The sequence below is a fragment of the Meles meles genome, chromosome 5 (assembly GCF_922984935.1).
Source record: "Meles meles chromosome 5, mMelMel3.1 paternal haplotype, whole genome shotgun sequence".
NCBI lineage: Eukaryota > Metazoa > Chordata > Mammalia > Carnivora > Mustelidae > Meles > Meles meles.
The window spans coordinates 32,885,713-32,909,845 of NC_060070.1; the positions used below are offsets into that span (position 1 = coordinate 32,885,713).

At 38.4% G+C, this 24,133-nt stretch overlaps 1 protein-coding gene across 1 annotated transcript in view; it reads left to right on the forward strand.

Annotated features, from left to right (window-relative positions):
- The first annotated feature begins 629 nt into the window (after window positions 1–629).
- FBXL4 (F-box and leucine rich repeat protein 4) overlaps window positions 630–24,133 on the forward strand; it is a 78,894-nt gene continuing 55,390 nt past the window's right edge. Inside the window, exons 1-3 of the mRNA XM_046006661.1 lie at window positions 630–758; window positions 17,479–17,596; window positions 18,235–18,818. Coding sequence (XP_045862617.1) covers window positions 18,307–18,818 — 512 coding nt within the window. The 5' untranslated portion in view covers window positions 630–758; window positions 17,479–17,596; window positions 18,235–18,306. The remainder of the gene's footprint in view (window positions 759–17,478; window positions 17,597–18,234; window positions 18,819–24,133) is intronic.

A 24,133-nucleotide genomic window follows, 5' to 3' on the forward strand; every position in this document is an offset into this window, starting at 1 on the left:
GTTGTGATTTCTCTCTGTCAAATAAATAAAATATTTAAAAAAAAAAGTTGATATTGTATCTACTGAAAATAAATAAAAGTAACCGAGTAAGGGAGACGTGAGAGCATCTGTTTCATGAGAGATCATGGTCACGGTTTCCACACGTAAGGGAAATGAGTTTGCAGGACAGCTTCGTATCTGGAGCAGAAGACGTTTGCAAACTCGGTGAAACGCCCTAGACCCTCTAGACCTCTAGAGGTGAAACGCCTCTAGAGCACCCTATAATTTATTTTCCACTTTTGCTCTGAAGTCCTTATCACCCATAATCCCTATGCATTACCTGACCCACTAACTCTGGACAGCAAAAGCCCTAGCAGGACTACACTACAGATGGCAGGCTGGTGCGAGGAACAGATTACTCCCGCAGTGGATTTCAACCACTGCCCGCTGGGTAGTAACTGGGCAATTTGTAGGGCACGACTGGGGCAGGGAAGTCAGTAGTAAGATCCTCCCCTCGGCCTAGGAGAGGGCGGTCCAGACGCCGCGCGGGGCTCCAGCGGGAGCGGCGCTCCGCCTCCCCTCTGGCCCCGCCCCTCCCCTGGCTCGGCCCCGCCCCTCCTCGCGGTCTTTGCGTGTTCCTTCCGGGTCGCGCTGGGCGGGCCTCGCCGCCGGCACGCCGCAGCGCGGGACTCTGGGAGCCGCCCCCGCGCCGGCGTCTCCAGGTGCCGCCTGGGTCGGTGGTGAACCCTACGGCGTGCACCTCTCCCGGACCCTGCAGGGTACGGCCCTTCCTTTACTTTTTCCTCCTGCGGGTCTCCGTCTTCCTCCTTCAGCGCTGGGGCGGGGCCGGGCCAGGGCGGAGCGCCGTGCTTGGGGAGCCTGGGCGCGGGGCAGAGGTTCCCCACCGGTCGCCCCTCCCCCGAAGCCCGCGCCGCGCTTTCGGAGCTTGCTGGGCACCTGTGAGCGGCTTACGTGCCTTGGGTGCTGCTTGTCTGCCCCACTCTGCACGGCGTGAAGCGTTGTCCCGGCGTCCACCCTGCCCAGGGTTGTTTACATCGCGCTGTCAGTCGGCCCTGCTGACCCTGCAGTCCCGTGTCGGCCACCTGCCTGCCTGTGTACTTGTTGCTCCTGTCCGTGTTGCCTTGGTTTCCCCTGGCATCGTTGGTGTTTAACTAACCAGGCCCATGTCTTCAGGACCGCAACAGGATACCGGCAGCAACCTTGCTTCTATGTTTAAGGGTGTCCTTAGAGTGTAGTGTTGATGGTGACCATCCCCTTGGCCTCCTTGTCAACATGCTTACAGTGGGAGTGGTTTTGGATTGCCTTGATGGTTCCCAAATGCTTATTGCCACATAGCCTCGGGATGCAGTCACTAATTGAAATATACGAATAAATAGAAAGTCGAGGTGATATGAACCCGTGGTCAGGTGGTGGCGTTGACCAGATACCGTGTTTGGCGTTTTTCCCTGGAAAATTCAACACCATGTGTGGTGATCTTGTTTGTTCCAATCCGTTTGAGGACACAAGCTGCCTTTACTGCTTCCTGGCGTGCAGTCCTTGGTGTCAGGCACATTTTATCCTTAAAAAGCTCTCTTGATGCCTCTGTAGTTCTGTACTATATATTATACCTGTTGGTTACGTAAAGGGAGGTTTTCTTAATACATCAACTATCCAACAGTTCTTTATTCGATACTCAGTTACTGGGGGAAAGAGCACACTTGTCTTCCTGGTGGCAACGTGCATCACTCTGTGGTAGACACTCTCTAATTGCTCATTGAATTGGATTCTTTTCATATCTCTTTTGAGTATCAACTTTTTAGACTGTCTCAAATTTTGGCTTTTCTGAATCCTGCAATATCCTGCGCTTTTATTCTGTTACTTACTTGAAAATCAGAGAGGTCATCTCTGTGTAAAATGGTTAATTTCTTCTTTATAATGCTGTGATCGAGTAATGCAGTTATAGTACTGTGTACGTGGCATTTTAAAATATTGTTAACTACTGCCTCATCATCATGATTTTCCTGTGATCAACATTCTGTCTTAACTTTGTGTAGCTAACTCTGATGTCCTCTCAGACTTTTTACCACATGAACTATAATATATATCCACCTGTTTTCTTTTAGTGCTTTTAATGATCTTAGTCTTCGTGCAAAAGTCTTTAACCTACCTCAAGTATATTTTAGTGTGAGAAATGAAGTAAGGTGGTTTCCCCCACCCAAGCCATCATCATTTGTTGGATTCTGTTTTTCCCTACCGATAACAAATACTTTCTTTATCCAAGGTCCTGATTCTTGTGTATTGTAAGGACATTTTCTGAACTGCTTGTCAGTGATCTCTGGCTTCTTGTGCTGATACCATGGTGCTTTTCTTACTCTAGCTTTATAATGTGTTGACTGTCTAGTGATTCAAACAGTGTCTGGTATGTCATAGACCACTAAACCCCACTTAATGGGGTTAAATTGATTTCCTTACCCCCCCTCCTATTTTTTTATTTATTTTAAAAGATTTTATTTATTTATTTATTTATTTGGAGAGAATGTGAGCAATGGGGAGGGGCAGAGGGAGGAGGAGAGAGAAGGTTCAAGTAGACTCTGCAGTGAGCACAGAGCTGAACCTACAGAGCAGGGCCTCTGTCCCCAAACCCTGAGATCATGACCTGAGCCAAAATCAAGAGTAGAATGCTCAACCGACTAAGCCACCCAGGTGTCCTTACCACTTGTCTCCTCCCACCCCTTTAAAGTTTCTTGTCTATTCTTGAAATTATTCTTTTTTCTAGCTAACCTATTTCATGGTGCGTTGATTCATTAACCATTGCTAAATGAATCCCTTCTCTTGGTACGTCAGAACCTGCCATGTAGAGTTGCTCCTCAGAGTTGTACACAGAAAAGCAGCTGTTCAAAATCTGCATGCCCTTTAACTTTGGATTGTGTTATTAGTAAGTGTAGTGTGTTTTTCCTCAGCTATGACTCAGGACTTTCTGTACCTGGTTTCGGTAGCTCTGAGGGATAAGTGCCCATAGAGGTGACACCCAGGACAGCCCCTTGTCCATTTCTACTTTACCATTGCAACTGGATGTCTTAAATGTAATGAATTTTCAAGTGCTGCCATAATAGATGCTTAGAAACTTTATTAGATTATAAAATAAATACATACATTCTTCAAAAAAAAGGTCAAGTAATACAGAAATAGCCAAAGGAGAAAACGAAAGTGTTGTGTGCCCACCTGGTCTATAACCCCATTTCCCAGAGATCATCATTAATCATTTGTTCTTCCAGACACTAAAAATACATGTGTATCATTGTACATCAGTGTATATTTGTTTCATAAATGGCAGTGTACTATATAGAATTTTCTATAACTTCCAGTTAGTAATAATTGATGAACATCTTTCTGTGACAGCGCATGTAATATTATCTTTTGAAAGTCTTTCTGGTATTTGAGTGAGAAATAACCTAAAATTTATTTAACTGATTCCATGTTGATATTTAAGCTGTTTCAGATTTATTTCTATTGCAGAATAGAAATTTAAGCTATTTCAAATTTATTTCTGTTACAGAATAGAAATTTATTTGTTATTCATTTTATATGTGTATATTAGGACATTTGTTTATTTCCTTGGTGTAAATGCTTAGACAAACAATTGCTAGGTCAAAGGCTACCTACATTTTAAATTATGTTAGATTGTGCCATATTGCTCTTGAAAAGGTGTTGGAAGAGTCAATTTATACACTGTAAGAATGCTGCTACTGCCATATCATTGCCATGGATTGTCACAGATCTTGAGATTTTACCCTACTTGCAAGCCAACAGTTTCATGTATACTGGCAAAAGACATGAGACTCCAGGGCCAGAGACAAAGCACAGCAACAACAATAGCCAGAGTATCATCATTTTCTTGTGCTGCTTCCTTGAACCCCACTTTCTGCCGGGTGATGTGGTAAGCATGAGATGACTCAAGCACACACAGTAGATTACATTACAGGACAGGAACCCTGAGTTTACGGAACCTGAATCTTCCATAATGGGCTGCAAATAAACTCACCTAAACTTTGTCCTTGGGAGAGGCATTATATTTATTATGCTGGATAATAAACAAACCTGCTCTCCCCTCCAAAGGGAAACCTCACTTTATCTACCATGGATGTTTGCTAAATATAGACCTCCTTGAAAAGATAGTCTGGAACAAAGGCTATCAGTGCCCCACTTATAAGACATGCAGAAACATGAGAGACCTGTGAAGAATTGTATCAAGGTGATAGTCATTTTTTACATTTTTGCAATTTCATGGATGAAGAATGCTGGTTTTTTTTTTTTTTTACTGTTTTAATTTTGCATCTTCTTTGTTTATTGATGGAGTTAAATATCTGTAAATTAAGGTCATTTGCATCTTTTCTAACTTACATGTTCATCATCTACTTAGTTTTCTGCTGAAGTGTTTCTCTTTGTCTTATTGGTTTGTAATAGCTCTTTACATGTAGTGGCTACTAGTGACTTGGCACACCATTTGATAGTATATTTTTTTCTTAGTCCATTCCTTTAATGCTTTTTCTGGGAACTTTTGCTTTATAGAAATTTTTATAGCACTTATGTTATCAGTTCTATTATTCTCTGCCTTTATGAATGCTAAGTTTCTACCCCAAGATTATTAAAATACTTTGTACAAATTCCCCTAATTGGATATTTTGTATTGTAAATTTAGATGAAGAACGGTTGCTATGATAATATTCCAAATTTATTTTTCTAAATATCTGAACATTTTTCTAAAACATTTTTTAAATTTTTAAAATAGTTTTTAATTTTTTAATTAACATATAATGTATTATCAGCCCCAGGGGTACAGGTCTGCGAATTGCCAGGTTTACACACTTCACAGCACTCACCATAGCACCTACCTTCCCCAGTGTCCATAACCCAACCACCCTCTTCCTAACCCCCTCCTCTCGGCAACCCTCAGTTTGTTTTGTGAGATTAAGAGTTTGTCTCCCTCCTGATCCCATCTTGTTTCATTTATTCCTTTCCTACCCCCAAATCCTCCACGTTGCCTCTCAACTTCCTCATATCAGGGAGATCATATTGATAATTGTCTTTCTCTGATTGACTTATTTCACTAAGCATGATACCCTCTAGTTCCATCCATGTCGATGCAAATGGCAAGATTTCATTTCTTTTGATGGCTGCATAGTATTCATTGTGTATATATACCACATCTTCTTTATCCATTCATCTGTTGATGGACATCTAGGTTCTTTCCATAGTTTGGCTATTGTTGACATTGCTGCTATAAACATTCATGTGCACGTGCCCCTTTGGATCACTACATTTGTATCTTTAGGGTAAATACCTAGTAGTGCGATTGCTGGGTCATAGGGTAGCTCTATTTTCAACTTTTTGAGGAACCTCCATGCTGTTTTCCAGAGTGGTTGCACCAGCTTGCATTCCCACCAACAGCGTAGGAGGGTTGTCCTTTCTCCGCATCCTTGCCAGCATCTGTCATTTCCTGACTTGTTAATTTTAGCCATTCTGACTGGTGTGAGGTGGTATCTCTCTAAAACATTTTTTTTTTGATAAGCCATCCTTTCCTTGTTGTTTTTCCTGACACATTTATTATACTATATTATTTTTTCCCCTCAAAATTGACAAATGAGTAAGCAAAATAGATTGGTTTCCTACTGTGACTATGAATTTGGTTGAATTCATCCTGTGTGTAATTGTTTGCATTTTCATCTTACAAAATATAAAATATCCTTTTTGCCTTGTTTAATGATTTTTACCTTGGAGTCTACACTGTCTGATATTACTATTGCCATCCCTGTCAGTTTTCTGTGTGCCACATCCTTATTGCTCGTATGTTTAGTTTTTCCACATCATTTTGCTTTACTTGCCTCTTTTAAACATCAAACATCATATAGCTGTACTTTTATTTTTCTCCCTAGTCTTCCCTCCTCCTAATTTTAAAGTTTGTTTATTTTCTTGCATTTTTAAACTTTTTAAAGAAAGATCATTATAGGGGGTACCTAGGTGGCTCAGTCTGTTAAGCGCCCGACTTTTGATCTCAGGATTTCGGCTCAGGTCCTGATCTCAGGATCATGAGATCAAGCCTCACATTGGGCTCTGTGCACTCCCTCTGAAAAAAAAAATTATAGATTCACATTCAATTATAAAAGATAATACAGAGAAGTCCTATGTATACTTCATCTAGTTACCAACTGTGGTAACATTTTGCATAATTATAGTACAGTATTATACCCAGGAAATTGACATTGGTACAATCTATAGACCTTATCCAGATTTTATGACTTTTACGTGCACTTGTGTGTGTTTGCATTTAATTCTCTGCAATTTTATGTAGATCTTGTGACTATCACCATACAGAACATTTTCATTACAAAGATCCCTTGTCCAAAAGACTTTATCTTTTAATAGGAAAATTTAACCTATTCATGTTTACCTTTTTTTTTCTTTCCCTTACAAGTTCAGAAATTCTAGAATCATCTGTAACTGTTCTCTTATACCTCCATTCAGTAATGTGAGGCTGTGACTCCTTGCTTTCCCTACATTCTTAGTTTTATTGATTTGACTTCTTTTTTACATTACTTGTGTTTTTGCCCCTAACCATCGTTTTCATCTTCACTGATACTGTATCTGTAAAGATTTAAATTTGACTTCAGGTCACTAGTTACTTGAATATAACATTCTTCCCTTTTAAAAATATTTACTTTCCTTTCTTTGGTTTTTGACTGGAATACTGTCTTGAATATTTTTTAAGAAGAGTTACAGGAAGTATGTTTGCATGTCCAGAAATATTTTTCATTGTATTGTTTGTTTTTCTATGTGAATAAGAGTTTGAGTTAGTTTTTTTCTTTAGAATTCCTGAAATGGTACATTAACTTTTAGCATTTCCTTAAATTTCCTTCAGCTTCAGTCTTTCACATTGATTTTATATAGGCATTAGGTTTCTTGCATCAGTCTTCTAAGTTATTTATACTTTTTTTCATTTAAATTTTGAATTTGGCTACTGTATTTTTAATTTCAAAGACCTTAAAATGTTTTTAAATTAGTTTCTCCATGTTATGTGAATCCTGTGCTCTATTAATTCACACTAAAGATAACAATTATAACTTTAAAACTATCCTACTATTGTTCACTCACATTTATTGGAGACCATTTGCTCTAATGACCCAACCTGTTTCCTTATTTTTAAGATAGGTATTTCTGTTTCTACATACAAATGCAGATCTGTGTTGGCTGATTTGTTCCTGGTTGGGTTTCTGTGTGAAGTCATGAAGGTTACTTCATGTTCTCTCTTCCAGACAGGTAGTTCCCTAAAACCAGGTGAGTGGAATGGCGTCTGTGACTGGGCTTTGTCCTAGACACAAAAATGGGCAGGACATGTCAACAAAGAGGTATCTTTCAGAGTTTGCTGGTTAAGAACAGACTAATAAAGTAGGACCCCCATGATATAAGCCAATATGAAGATATTAAATCTTCAACTTGACTTTGTTTTGGTCTAAAACAAAGCATGGTCCAAATCAAAAGCATACAGAACAGTTCTATCACCCAGAGAATTCCTTAGTGTGGGCCCATTGTAGTCATGGAGGCAACCTGTCTTTTCCTCTGACTCACTCACAAATCACTGATCTGTTTGCCTTCCCTATAGTTTTGCCTTTTCCAGAATATCCTATAAATGAAGTTCTATAATATGTAGCTTTTGGTATAGCTTCTTTCACTTACAAAATCATTTTAAGGTTCATTTGTGCTATTTGCTGAATCAGTGGTTCATTCTGTTTTATTACTGAGTAATATTTCATTGAATGGATGTATGGTTGTTTATCCTTTGACCTGTTGAAGGACATCTTTCATGTTTCCAGATTGGAGTGATAATGAATAAATACATAAATATGTGTGTACAGGTTTTTGTTCGAAAATGAGTTTTAAGTGCTCTTGGATAAATAATGTAGGAATGGAATTGCTAAATGGTTTGGTAAGGGTATGTTGAGCTTTATAATAAACTGGCAAAGTTTTCCAAAGTGGCCATATCATTTTGCATTCCTGCCGGAAGTGTTTGTGGCATCCAGTTTGGTATCATCTTAAAATTTCACTAATCTGTAATTAACTGTTCCCAGGTTTAAGGTATTAAATACTATCTGTTCTAGAATTTTTGAAATTATATTTGACACTGCTCTTAAGTAAAATGTTTGCTAGGATTCACAAAAATATGCCATAAAAGGGAAAAAATGATGAATTGGACTTAATAAAAAATTGAAAAGTTTTCTCTTTAAAAGATGTTATCAAATAGATGAGAAACCAGGCACAGACTGGGAGAAAATATTTGCAAAATATATATCTGATAAAAAGCTTATATCTAGAATGTACAAAGAACTCTTGCGACTCAATAATATGAAAACAAAAAAAACCTGATTCTGAAAAATTGGCAAAATAGACATTTCACTAAAAAAGATACAAATGGCAAATAAAGATGTGAAAAAATGCTCCACGTCATTACGAGTCAATTGAGAAATGCAAATTTAAAACAAAATATTTACCACCCACCCCCTGGAATGGCTGAAGACTGACAACATTGACTATTGATGAGGATGTGGGACAACTAGAAGTCTCATATATTGCTGGTAGAAATGTAAAATGTTGGCAGCCATTTTAGAAACACTTTTGCACAAGAAACAACCCAAATTTTTATCAACAGGTGAGTGGTTATGTCAACATAATGGTTATGATTCATCACTAAAAAGGAACAAACTACTGATACACATAACAGGGATAAATCTAAAGATAGGCTGTGCAGAATAACTAGACACAAAGAACACACACATATTATTTCACTTATATGTAACTCAAGAATAAAGGACAATGTGATTTATAGCAATGGGAAGTAAGTTATTTTTTATCTGGTGCAGGAAGTGGATTGGTGATTGGGAGGGAGCAGCAATGAACCTTTTGGGTTGATGGAAACATTCTATATTTAGATTCTGGAATTGGTTACATTGGTATATGTCTTTGTCGAACTCATACTACACACTTAAAATGGAGTACATTTTTTTGGAATGTAAATTACACACCAAAGTTAATTTAACAGTATTATACTATTTTAGATAATTGCTCTTTTAGCATTAATGGTTAGCAGTGACATACCTATGATCTTGTAGTTGGATTTTTGTTAGGAAGGCTAAGTGTAAATTTAATATATTTCTGTTAAGTAAAAGCTCTTTATTTTACTATATAAAAATGTATAGTTAGTATTTGAATAAAGTAAATTCAATATACTTTATGGTTTTAGTGGCTAGAGATATTTTTTTCTCTCTTCAGTGAGTCTATTAGAATTGCCCTTAGCCAGCTATCCCTAATATTTTAGTGTTTAGTTAAATATATATTGTATATCTGCCAAAGGTTTGGAGTTATTCTGAATTCACAGTTCTTCCCATTCAAATGATGTATTCTTACCCATCATTAACAAGGGAAGAAAAGGTGAAATACAGAGAATATGGCATGGTGGCATCTTATCCAGGTACTTTATATATCATATGTGTGTTATTAGAAACATGTCCTTCCTGTCACTTTGTGAGATAGCACTTTTGTCAGGAAGAGGGTTTTGAGGTCCATTGTATTAAATCACTAAATATCTGTCCCCACAGTTCTGCTTTTTAAAACAAAGAGAAAACATTGACTCCTTGATTCCTTTCTCTGCTAAAGAATGGTCATGAAATATTTCATAAGGTGAGATATGCTTGTTAAAGAAAGTTTAGCAAAGAAAGAGGGAAAGAACTAACCATTATCAGTATCTAGGTTAAATTGAGTCTAAATCTTCTCTCTTGTGTTTTGACGAGTTTGTTTCTGGTTTGACTTCTTAGGCACTTCTTACGTGGTCCTCACCATTTGTTCATTAACTCAGCCAGTGTTCTGAAATGCCCACTGTTGCCATCCTTTTTGTATTTTTAAGTCCTGCTTCAGTTCCTGGAAGAGAAAGAAGTACTGTTTGTCTTTCTTGGTTTTCAGGATTTTCCCTCAGCCTTTAGGTTTTTCTTCCTGAGTGATTCCCCTCCTTTCTTTTGCTCTATTTACCTGGATTTTCAGAAACTTTTCAAGTTGGCTAGGAAGCTCTATTTTCCCTGTCCATACACTTGGCTCAGTTAAGAACTTGCATGTTTATTCTATATTGGGGCCTTGTTGAATAAAAACTGTAATCATAATAAAAATGTTTCAATTGGAGGAGAATTTACTTAGAGGAAAAGAGAGGCATGTAAAGTAGTAATATTCCATCCCCAGTAGTCTCCTTACTGACACCCGTACATTATTTTAATATAGTACATTGAAATGTAAATAATTATGGTGAAGAAAAAAGGGCTGCTTTGCTAGCACTTGGCCCTTGCTCCTCCCTAGCTCATCTAATACCAGAATAGTATCAACCTGGCTCTTTTATCATGGCGTTCCTTGACTTGTCTCTGCCCTCTTGTTCCTAGGTTATCACTTTTTCTAAGAACTTCTTTTCCACTCGTAGTTTTCCCAGTTCTTCTTAATCATTCTATGGTCTTAACACAGATTTGGAGTGTTAAAAAAAATTCATTGTATTTGAGAAAATAGTTTCCTTTTACCTCTCCAATCATCTCTTTCATGAATCTTTCTTTAATTTCAATCAGAGTTTCTTTGTAGCCAAGGTCAAGTCTCTTTTATGTGTTCAGGGGCTGCTTTTGTACTAACAGAGGTTACTACTTTTTTACATTCTCTTTGAACAGTAAAATTTCAATATGTATACTATTCCTTATTGGATGGCTTCAAAGAAGGTCATACATTTGATTCTTACCTATTGTGATTCAGTTTTTATTATCCATTTTCCCCCTCTTTTGCTCTGTATCAAGATATAGAACTTTTTTTGCTTCATTTTTCGGTCCTCGTGTTCTTATCTTGAAGAGTCCCTGGTTTCATTTCTGTGTTTATTTAATTCTGTCCCGCCATCTTCTCTGCCCACCTTCAAAAAGCAGAACAAATGCTTATTTCGCTTATCTTGGGACGTGCTAAGTGCTAAGTCTTGTAGTTATGAGTAAGTCACATTCTCTGAATTTGAGGAATTCATAGTGTGTTGGGGTAGAAGGAAATCTCTTACCATGTAAGAAATGGCACACAAAAATGTAAGAGCAGAGAAAAAGTGAGTGATAGACCAATTCTGTACCTGACCTTAACGGATGAGTAAGAGGCTGCCAAGCAGGGAAGAACAGGGCATTTCAGAGCAGCCTAGCCTCAGTGGAAGACTTGAAGTTGCTGAGGTGTGCAAGGTGTGCGGTTGGGGGCAGGGCAGATGTTCTACAGCGAAGATGGGGAGTGTGGAAATGGAAGGGAGAGGAAGATGTGCCAAGGTAGGTGGAACATTCTTGGGTATCATTTTATCAAAAGACAGCCTTCTCTTAATGGTCTTCTATGTATTTGAGAATGAAGAAGGCCCAGGGAGGAGAAATTATCAGTTATCAGACAGGCAGAAGAATATAGAAGAGCCCATGGTGGCCTAGAAGCATAGGGCAGCAGGCCAGAGGGCTGGGAATGAGTGGCAGCTGCTGCACTGAATTCAAATATAATTTCCCTCTTCTTGATTGATATTTTCCTCCATTCACTGATGTCTGGATTTCTAGACTTGTCCAGAAGAGTCCTTTCTCAAAATAGTTGTCGATCAATTTCAGCAGGATTCAGAAGTGATAACATTACTGAGTTTGCCCTTTTTAATCTTGATTTCCTACCACATTATGCACTCTCTTACATTTAGGCGTGAGGCCACGGAGCTGCCTAGACCCTTGTCTTTCCCCATCACTTCATTGGCTTATCTCTGTGGGCCCTTCTGCAACAGGACTGTGTGGTAACTTCAGTATCTGGCGGTGCCTTTTTGCCCGTCCTTTTTTCTTTCCTTCTATCTTTTCAGTTGAAGTTGAGAATCCTTGGAGTTTTAAGCTTGTCTCTAGATTCTTTCATCCCACCGTGAACCTGGCCTGGCCATGGTCCTGGTTCATGTTCATTCTGATTGCCTCCTTTTGTTTATTTTAAGAAAGGTCCTTTTCCTTCCTCCTCTTTCCTGTACTGGAGCAGGAGCCGTCTTCTCTGCAGTTCCTGCCATCCTGCTTCTCTCCGCCTCATCGACTCCCCATCTCACTTCAAATCTCAGTAGAAAACATATGTTCTCCCTTGTCTATACCTCTTAATTTCTCTTTTCCACTGTTATTGCTTTCTCTGTAATTGTATTATTTAACTTTGTTAAGCATTTTATAATATGAAAGATGTAGTTGAAAATAAAGTTGTATTATAATAAAATCATGTCGTGTAAAGCAAGTTGTTTCCCAAGGAGTATGAAAGTCTCAGGATAGAAGTTAAAATGGTTGTTGTTCTGTATTCCTTGATTGTGCTAGTATAAAAGTTCCATGTGTTGTGGAGAATTTCTCCCCTCATAGCCACTGTTGATAAGTTATTGGATTAAACAACTAATAAAATAAGGATCACCCTATTTCTAATTGTGACTTTTGTTAAATGGAAAATAATATTTTTATATGTTGTGAGTGTTTTAAAAATTAGAGTAGCATTTTGAATGAATTGGAAAAGAAATGTCTCTAAAGGCATATTTTATAATCACCCTTTTGGATCCCTTTAGTGTACCAGACTAATATTTATTTATTTGCACCAGGTGGGAAAAGTCATTTTGTCTTTGAATCCCGTTCTCCTCATAAAATAGAGTTATTGTGTCTTTTGCATTTGGTTCATTGCCCATTGGGATATTCATTGGTTATCACAAATTGCCTCCATGCCTTGGCAAAAGTCCAGACAGTACATGGACAATTTGGACTTCAGCATTGGCCGTTGCTGCCCACATGAGTCCTGAGACTGTGGCTCCATTACCTTTTTCAGCTTCATTTCCCAGGGAAGAGTAGCGTGAGCTATCCTTTCTTCTCCATATGTTCTTCCCCCTCAAAAACACTTTAATAGCATCATCTTAGTTGATTGGAAAGGAGCTTAGAATCAACGAAAGGGGTTAACAATGGGTTTGCACACTTCCTTTTTTATTTCTGTGCCTTGTTTACATTTTCAAAAACAGGTTTTAATTTTATTACATTTTTCTGAATAGTATGGCTGGAAATAATAAATATATTTGCTTTTTCAGTGTACTGTGTACTGCTTTTCCTTCTTTCAAAAACTTGTCATTTTTAGCTTTATCTTACAAAAAATGATTATTGTTATTCATAGTTGGAAAAAGCATCCATTTACATTCTCTTCTAACTCTGCAGAAGTTTGATTATATAGTACATATATTTACAGTTTGTAACTCACTTTTATATATGTTGCTTCAGTGTAAAATTTTACTTAACTTTAACCCAGCTTAAAGGTGATATTGCTTATATGGCATTCTTGCTGATTTTGTATTATCCTATAATCTATAAGCATAAAAGCTAGCTGGGAAACAGAAAGTTTGTAGCTTGGTGTGTCAAATAGAATTTGACTTTTCACAGTCTTTATGCCAAGAATGATCATGAAAGTTCACATGAATGATGATTGCTTATTTTGCAGATATTTCTTTGTTTTTTTATAAAATTTCTACTTTCTGATAAATTCAGTTTTGTAAAGAAAGTGAAAGAAGCCTATCTGAAGCAGTTTATATAGACTATGGAGTGAGAAGTGATGTCCAAAGATCATATAGCCAGGGGCGTCTGGGTGGCCGCAGTTGGTTGAGCTTCCAGCTTTCAGTTTCCCTTCTGGTCAGTTCTGGTCATGATCTCAGGGTCCTGGGATTGAGGCTCATTTCTACTTCTGTGCTCTGCTTGGAGTTGGCTTGGGACTTTCTCCCTCTCTCTCTGCCCCAACCCCGTGTGCTCCCTCCCTTTCCTCTCTATCTGTCTCTTGCAAATAAATAAATAAATCTTAAGAAAAAGATTATATAGCCAAACTCATCTGTCCACTTTAGCAGGTAGAATTCTGGTTTTTTTTGAAGGTTTCCAGGAATAAAATGTGCGGTCTTCTAATTGTCTGTTGGTTGAGTTGGATACTTATAAATTGTTCTTTATTTCCTAAATTTCATTTTTGTAGTTTATTTTATTCTTTTAAGAAAGAGAAGAAGCAGTGGCTCAGTGGGTGGCTCAGTGGGTTAAAGCCTCTGCCTTCGGCTCAGGTCATGATCGCAGGGTCCTGGGATCGAGCCCCGCATCGGGCTCTCTGCTCAGCAGGGAGCCTGCTTCCTCTTCTCACTCTCTCTGCCTGCCTCTCTGCTTACTTGTGATCTCTGTCAAATAAATAAATAAAATCTAAAAAAAAAAAAAAAGAAGCAACAAGTAAATTCTTTGAGCAATTACCCCTGTTAATATACCTGGGGCCTATTTTGAAATAAAGTGTATATGGTAAAAGAGCTGTCTCATTTTAAATTTTGGCATTAAATATTTGAGATTTGTGCAGTTGTAAGTTTTTTGTGATAGATTTATACTTGTGGTAGGTGAAATATTTGAATAAAGAAGTGATATACTACCCTCCCCAATGTCCATAGCCCCCTCCCCCTCTCCCAATCCACCTCCCCCCAGCAACCCCCTCTCTATGTCCATCTGCATATCTTTCATATTCTCTGCCTTTACCTCGTTTTCATTATCTGTTTCTCAAACTATAACTGTGTTTATGTCTCTGTCCATGGTATCTGTCCTTCTTGTTATCCTTATGTTGTTTTGTTTTGTTTTACAGTCAGCCTCTTATATCCATCTCCTTGAGTATCACTCTCTGATTTTCTACCAGAAAGTGCTCAGGGAGCACAGAGAGGGACATTCTCTTATTTAACCCTTACAACTTGTCTGAGAAGTAGGTCTTCGTATCCCCATTTTACAGATGGGAAAATAAAATCAAGGAGTCTAAATAATATAACCCTAAGTGGTAGATCCAGGATTCAAACTTAGGAAAAAAAAAAAAAGAAGTGATATACTAGATAATTATTTTTTCCCACATTTATAACATGACCTATACTTTAGCTCTTGGTGTTATATTTCCTGAGGTGAATCTGATTTCTTGATTCCATCAGCACTAGGAATGTGCGCTGCAGAAATACCTTACTTATTTTAATACATGTTTTGTTACTCTTCTCTAAAAAATGTCTTGTTCAGATTGTTCTGTTATTTCTTGTTCTTGGGGTACGAATTTCTCCATTTAGTGAGCCTGCCTACTGACTGTCCTTTATCATGGTTCATCTTCCCTTGGAGTCTGTAAGTTTTTACTTACTTACTTGGTGTATCTTTAGTAAGGGTTTAGTCTGTCCTGTGTCATGCATCCTGGAAGTATCCCTATAAAGAGGTTTCACATCTGCCCTTACCAGTTTCTAAAGTTTTACCAGTTCAGGGCTACTTTATCTTTTCACATTTTTTTTGCTTGGGGAAGGGTAGAGATTCTAACTCATGAATGTAGTGTGAATTTCAGTGCATGCTGTATGCGTGATGTACAACCCAACAGGATTCTGATTTTCCTCTGCGGACTTTTCCCTATTACCCAAATTGAGGTCATGTCTCCTTAGGCTTCCTGGCCAGTGAGTTTTCATATTTCTGGTTTTAACAGATAGGATGATCTTTCCTGTTTTTTGGCTTTATGAAAATCTTTCCACATACCTGTGGCTTGAAATAACCTCTCTCTACGGTGTTAGTCCACTTATAACTATTAAGGCTTGTACCTGGTTGCAGAAGTTATAGTAGCTTCAGCTCTTGCTCTCTTTCCTCTGTTTCTTACAACTATGGATTATCCTCACTTGTTTCAAGCTCAATTCTCTACTGTTTCACTGGTTGTATTTTGTCAAGCCTTTCAGTGTGTTTGGATCTGGCTGGGATTAAGAGGCACACGAATGCTATTATGTAATCAAATTATTTTAGATTTATAGTGTTTTTTGTTTGTTCATCACCTTTCTGTCAACATGTCAAGTATTTTGTGCCTACTGCGTACTGAGTACTTTGAGAAATGAAGATCTTTGGCTAGATCCTGCCTTTAAGAAATAGTCTGATTAAAAAATGGGCAGAGGACCTGAATAGACATTTTTCTGAAGAAGACATACAGATGGCCACTAGAACTATGGAAAGATGCTCAGCACCACTAATTATCAGGGAAATGCAAATCAAAACCACAATGAGATATCACCTGACATCTGTTAGAGCGGCTAAAATCAAAAAGAGAAGTAACAAGTGTTGGCGAGGATGTGGAGAAAAAGAAATCCTTGTGCACTGGTGGTGGGAATCTAATTGGTGCAGCCACTTTGGAAAACAGCATGGAGGTTCTTCAAAAGATTAAAAATAGAAATACCATATAATCCAATAATTCCACCACTGGGTATTTACCCAAAGAAAACAAAAGCAGTAACACAAAAGGATATGCTCCCCTATGTTCTTTGCAGCATTATTTACACTAGCCAAGATATGGAAGCAACTTAAATGTCCATTGATAGATGGATGGATAAAGAAGATGTAAACACACACACACACACACACACACACACACACACACACACACACACACACACAGGAATATTATATGGCCATAAAAAGGATTATGTTGCCATTGTGGGGAAAACATGGATGGACCTAGAGGCCATTATGTTAGTTGAAATTAGTCAGAGAGGGGCACCTGGGTGGCTCAGTGGGTTAAAGCCTCTGCCTTTGGCTCATGTCATGATCCCGGGGTCCTGGGATCGAGCCCCACATCGGGCTCTCTGCTCAGGAGGGAGCCTGCCTCTCTTTCTCTCTCTGCCTGCCTTTGCCTACTTGTGATCTCTGTCTGTTAAATAAATAAATAAAATCTTAAAAAAAAATTAGAGAAAGACAAATACCTTATGATTTCATTTCTATATGGAATCTAAAGAACAAAACGAATAAACAAAAAGAATCAGACCTATAAATACAGAGAACACTGATAGTTGCTAGAGGAAAGGAGGGTGAGGAACAGGCAACATGGGTGAGGAGTGAGAGACACAGGCCTCTAGTTATGGAATGAATAAGTCGTGGGAATAAAAGGTACAGCACAGGGAATATAGTTGATGATACCGTAATAGTGTATGGTGACAGATGGTAACTACACTTGTGGTGAGCATAGCATAACATGTAGAGATGTTAGATCCCTATGTTGTACACCTGAACCTAATGTAACATTGTGTGTCAACTACACTCAGAAATGTTTTAAAAAGAAAAATAAAACAATAAGATAAAAAATATGCTTTCGTCCCCATAATATATGTCTGCCTACATACGTGGACCCATAAGCTATAGGTTTATGTTGTGTATATAGAAAGGGGTCATTATTACATTTTTATTAGTCTGTCACAAAATTTTAAAATTATTCAGAATTGTCCGCAAAATTCCAAAATATATGACCTGTTCAGTTTGAAAGTTCTGCTTAATAAGTAGCTATTTATCGATGTTTGTCTGTTATCTAAAAGATGATCTGTAATCTTTTGGGCACATTTTGCTTCCTAAGTTGGGAATAAAAAGATCTTCTAAAACTGTTGTCTTATAGGTAAAAGAATGTGACATTTCAACATTTGAACCTGAAATTCGCATGCAGTTTTCGGGCCACATGGGTGAATGCCAACTTTTGCATTTCCTGTGTGTATCCTGTGACCATTCTCTCTGGGGTGAGTGATTTCTAAGAGTATCTGGCAGCAAACCAGAAGCCAGCCAGCCATGGACTGCCCTAACAAATACTGCTAAGAGTTATAAATTAAACACTGTCTGGTGATCTGTGATGTGTAAGGCAGTTAATTTAGTTGGTCTGGATTAACTGTCAGCTCCAGAAAACTGTATTCCCATAATGTGAAATCTGTACTTATCAAGTTTGGAGGTGAGTAATAATTAACAATAGGGAATCATTTGTTAAAATTTGAAATTATAAAATGCCTTCTTTTGGATTTAAAGCAGTGTTTCAGCCATATATTTTAAATGATTTTCATTTTAATAATTCAAGGACTTTAGTATTTTTTGAAAGATAGTTATAATCTTGTATAAAATAGAGTTTTTTGGATCATACACTTTCCATTGCCTTATAATATCAGTTTTGCTTCCCATCTAGCATAAAATTATATCCGTTATTAATATTTGGGTTTCTTAAAAATTCATTCAGTAAATTATACCAGAGATTTACATTTACAGTGAATTTTGGTTTTTCAGTTTCATTCTGGGAAATTACATTGCGAGAAAAGACTATTATCTTATCCATGCATTTTTCTGTATATTTGAACTATTTTTGCTTTACCAAGCCATCCATTTTTTTTAGAACATCGTTCAAAGAGTTCATGCGTCTTACTGAGGACACCTGACCTTTTGAAGCCTCATAATTCACACCTAGATGTCACCAGTCTTTCCCATGTTAACAGTTCTGACTATGTTTTATTATATATGCCTTCGGCGCCGAGCCAGGACAGCTACAAGAGGAGAAATGATGAACAGCCATAGAACTATAGAATCAAACAGCCGGACTTCCCCTCTCAATGCAGAGGTGGTCCAGTATGCCAAAGAAGTAGTCGATTTCAGTTCCCATTATGGAAGTGAGAACAGTATGTCCTATACCATGTGGAATTTGGCAGATGTACCAAATGTATTTCCAAGTTCTGGTGACTTCACTCAGACAGCTGTATTTCGAACTTACGGAACATGGTGGGATCAGTGTCCTAGTGCTTCCTTGCCATTCAAGAGGACGCCGCCTAATTTTCAAAGCCAAGACTACGTGGAACTTGCTTTTGAACAACAGGTGTATCCAACAGCCGTTCATGTTCTGGAAACCTATCATCCTGGAGCAGTCATCAAAATTCTGGCTTGTTCTGCAAATCCCTATTCCCCAATTCCACCAGCTGAAGTAAGGTAAGACTCATTTTTTAATGACCAAGTTATATGGCTGAAAGGTTTTGTTTGTTTTAATAATGGAGGTCTTTCCTTACTCTTTTAGGTAATTTGAACAACTTGGATTTTCAGAATTTTCTTGAGTTTTCTGATAGGGAAAAGAAAGATCATGCATTTAAAGCTGTACTCATTCTTTATACCTTTAACACTTTACGCTGTAATATTCATAGATCATGAGATTTGTGTGTCACAAGTTACTATAAACAAAAAATGTGATTTCAGCTGATTGGGATGTGGGCCAGTCTGAGAAGTTAGTAGGACATATGACCTGTAACATATTTTCAAACAAGCGTCATGTTACTGCTTTTACACACAGTAACTCAAAGTAGATCTATATAGAGTGATACTTTAGGAGGGGTACTTAGGGAATTAGTTTTAATCTTAGGGGAATGTCTTTGTAGCAAGCATATTCATTTAAAAACAAATATTGCTTTGATTCATACCTTCTTTCTAAAAGCCTATTTATTTACATCAATTTGTGTAGTAATGCCCCTCTCTCTCTTTTTGTAGTTCAGCCTCCTCTTTTTAAAAAAATATAATTCCTGACCCAGTGATATATTCACATGGTTCAGTAATTTAAAAAGCACATAATGCAGCCTTGCATGTACTCTGTTCTCCCTGAGCCTAAGGCCCAGCCGTCTTCTCATTTATTTCTTTTCAGAGTTTCCTTATGAAGATATAAGAAAATACAAATATATTTTTGCTTTCTTTATACAATAAACAGACTCTTCACACCATCCTCTACCTTGTTTCGCCTACTAGCGTATACTGTATACTGTACCTTTTCATGTAAGTGTTCCTCATTCTTTTCTGTGGTTGCAAGTAAAGCACAGTGTACATGTGTCCCCATTTATTAACCAATCATCTTTTGGTGGGTACTTAGTTTTTCCATATTTTTGTTCTTAGGAACATTAATGCAATGAATATTGTGTAATGTAAATGTGTCATGAGTCAGTTTCTGTATGTGCAAGCATGTCTGTGGGTTGAGATCCCAAAAGAGTTGCTGGGCCAGGGGGCCTACACATTTGTGTGTTGATATATAGTGCCAAATTTCTCTTCAAAGAAGCTCTGCTTATTTCTATTCCTGCTAGTGTTGTATATGCATACATGTTTTGTCAGGCCTCATCTACAGAGTGTGTTCATAAATTTAATATTTTTGTCATTTTGGTAGGTGAAAATGTTATCTCATGTAAACCTTAAGTTACAATACTTTTATTATCTCTGAGGTTGAATATGCTTTCATGTTTAAGAGCCATTCATTTACTATCTGATCATATTATTTGCTCATTTTTCTATTGTTGATACCACCAATCCTTCTATCACTTTACTAATTAATTTATTAAATATGTGTGTGTCTTCCATGTGCTAAGTGTTGATTTGGGTATTGGGGATATAGCAGTGAACAATGAACAAAATTGACAAGAAGCCCTGCCAATTTGAACTTATTCTAACCCCAGAGCAGTTCGCAGGCCCTTGTTAAGTTGTCAGTCCCCAGCTGCCACTGAAGGAGGAGTGGGGACAAGGATCAGTTACCACCTGACACACTGCTTCCTTGAAGGCCCTCGTCCCCTCAACTCTAAGGGAACACCTTCCTAGTCTCAGGAAACAAATGCAGAGTACAGCTCAGCTCAAGCTGGAGACTGCTGAAATAGTCTTTATTTGTTCTTTTCAGAATGACGTTGATAATTCATCGTGAATATTATTATTATTATTTAAAGATTTTATTTATTTATCACAAGTAGGCAGAGAGGCAGACAGAGAGGAGGAAGCAGGCTCCCTGCTGAGCAGAGAGCCCAATGCAGGGCTGGATCCCAGGACCCTGAGATCATGACCCCAACCGAAGGCAGAGGCTTTAACCCACTGAGCTACCCAGGCACCCCCATTGTGAATATTATTAATGAACCTATTTAAAAAAAAACAAACAAACAGAAAACCAGCATCCTTTAATATACAGATATGTTTTGGTTTGTTTCTGAGAAAAAAAGTACTTTGGGCAGGATCCTTTCTTATGTGACAATTTTTTTTTTTTTTTTTAAAGATTTTATTTATTTATTTCACAGAGAGAGATCACAAGTAGGCAGAGAGGCAGGCAGAGAGAGTGAGAGGGAAGCAGGCTCCCTGCTGAGCAGAGAGCCAGATGCGGGGCTCGATCCCAGGACCCTGAGATCACGACCCGAGCCGAAGGCAGCGGCTTAATCCACTGAGCCACCCAGGCGCCCCGTGACAATTATTTTTATTGGATTCTGTCATTCTTTGTCTCTTTCCTACAAAGTTAAGCACTTTTTCCCCTGAAAAGCTAGGCAAATTTAGGAATGAGATCTATGAAACATGTAATTTCTTTAAACCATAATGTCTGTATAGTTCATTTTAAATATAAATCATGCTCTTGGGTTCCTAGAGTTGTGGTATATGGTTGTAAGTGACAACTTTATTTACAAATGTAGCAATAATTAGAATTTGCTTGTTTTATTTTTAGCTTTATTCCATAGAAAGTATCATTCCTTTAAATTTTAAGAGAAAAGGAATCTAACCAATATATGTTATTGCAGGATAAAAAAGGACCTTTTAAATTTTACTGATTATGAAATCAATAGAGGTTTCATTGTTTAAAAATACTTGTTATAAAATATCAAGAAAGAAAATACACGGAAGGAAAAAAAAAAAGAAACCTACAACTCTCCCCAGATTCAGTAACTGTTAACATTCTGGTGAATTTCTTTAAACAGTCAGAAACATTGATCACCTCCCTGCCACTTCACTGCTGGGAACAAAACAAAGAACCTGACAAACCTGGCTCTTGTTCTTTGAGTGTTACAGGCCAGCCTGGAAGAAGACTGGGAGGTCATAGAGATCATGTGCTGGTGGAGGGTAAACCTGGTCTGTGGGGCTCAGAGAGGTCTTCCCTAAGGAAGTGACTTAACAGAGACCCAAAAGTTGAGTGAAGCTTTAGCTTGGATAGGAAAGGTGGAGAAAGAACAGCACATTGCAAAGGTGAAGTTGTGAGGTGAGGTCTTGATGTTTAAAGAACTGACAAGGTTTGAGTGTAGACAAGCTAGCAAAGGGCCACAAGCGTGGAAGGGCCATTCTTTAGATCCAGACTAGTGGTTTCCAGACTTTGGAAATCCCAGGGCTCTTAGATCCAGTGTCTGAGAAGCAGACCTTGAGAGGACTGTTGTTATGTAGAGGATTGCAATGGAAAGGCTCCTGGAAGGAACCACTGTGAGAAGGGGGAGAGCTCTGCAGGGAAGGGAGGAAGTCAGACAAGGACGCACTTTCATAAGAAGTCCCAGTCAGCCTAGAGGAAGAGTTGCTGGGGAGCTGGGCTCTTGGGTTCCTGTATCGGTTTGTCTTGGACTGGGGGCTAGAGGAGTGGCAAGGGGAATGGAAATCTGCCAGACACAGGCCGCCCTCTGGATGAAGAGGCTCTAGGAGCCCAAGCAGTTCTCTGAAGAAGGCTGCAGGGGAAAGCCCTTAGCAGCAAAGCAAGGCCGTGAGGAGGGTGCGCCCACAGAACTGCCCAGGAGGTCTGAGTGGAGTACAGGTAGGGGGCGTTGGCTACCATAAACTAGGAACATAATAACAGTAAACATTAGAGAACTGATATAGATTGTCAGATTATTTACTTTGCTAAATAAGTACACCTAAAAAGGCAAACCCATGAAATACTGACTTATTTATCATCACCATCACTTCATAAAAGAAACCTCAGTTTATACTGGGAAATTGGCATGATCAGAATCTAAAGAGTGGTTGGCGATTTTACATGTATATGTGTGCATATTTTTATACACACCAGTACATTTCCTTATTTTTCACATTTATTCATGGAAATCTCCATCACACTCTGTTGTTTAGGAACCCCTGGACTATACTGCCTATTATTTTAATTGGGCACATGGTTTTATGCCTACCGTAAGAGTTAGCAAGCGAATGTGTTGGGAGTGGCTCAGGATCGGCATGAAATGGACTTGTAGTCCCAGAACATTCAAAAATTAAAAGCAGTCTTTCCCCATTTTGTCTGGTTTCCTTTTTTTGGTCCAGTAAGTGAATTAGACAAGTTGCAGGTAGTTCTATAAGATCGCAAAGTCTTCTGACTTCTTGTCTAGTGCTTGATTCAAAGAAAGGAAAACTGGTAGTATCCAGTGTGCCTGTCCTGAGGCTAAGATCTTAATGAATGCTTGTGTAAGAGTCAGAAGATAGGCTAGCATGGGATTACACTTGGAAGAAAGAGACAGGGAAAGAGGAGAAAAGAAAAGGATAAATTGAGGTCATATTAAAGAAACTATTAGAATAAAGTTATTTGGGGATAAAATTCAGTGGTATGGATTTTTCTGAGTGTTAAAAGTACTTAGTTATATAATACTGAAGTTAAGAAAGCAGAAAGTGGCTATCGTAGAGTGAATTTGCTGCCAAAAGGAGTTGCTAAACAACAATTTCACAAATTGGTCATAGTGTGGTCCTGACTTTGTAGGCCAGGAAGCATGATTTTGTTAAAGCAGATGCTAGTTAGTTCCAATTAGAGATGGGCTGGGAGGCAGGGAGTGAGTAGGTGTGTATCAGAATACTCCTCTTTTATTCTTCTTGGTGCTCCTCTTCTGTCCTTTCACTTTCAGCTGATGGAAAGGAGCAGTGTTAGCAAGAGAACTTCCTTTGTGCTGGCTGCTAGATGCACTTACCAACCAGGAGAAATTTTGGTTAGAAGGGAAGCTTTTTGCATCCATGTGCCAGGTTTCCAACCTAAGTATGAGGGAAAACTTGTTTCTCTGGTTTCCATTGGTGAACATCTCTCTTTCTCTGTTTACCAGTTGCTTCTGGGGAGCCCTAGAGAGAGGTTTTCAATGGGGGCAGCAACAAATTAACATCACGGAGATGGAGTGGTTTGTTTCTTTGTTACTAAGTACTGGACACATAGTAGGCATTCAGTAGTACAGTCAACAGAATGGGCAAATAAGTGGGCTGATGAAGAGAATGCCGTTGGTTATCATCCCAGAATTAAGTGCTCTGAGCACAGCCAGAATGGAATTCCAAGCTGAATTTTCATATGTAATACTGTAGATTTAAATACTTTCATAGGACATTGGAGTCTGTCAGATTTGTCCCATACACACACACACACACACACACACACACACACACACACACAGTATGTGAGTACATATAGTAAACAGATAAATGTACAGATTACAGAGGGCATGACTTAAAGCTGTCTGATCTCCTTAACACTGTACTGGGTCAGGAGGATTAAAAGAGTTGGGCTGTCTCACAGTAAGGAGTGT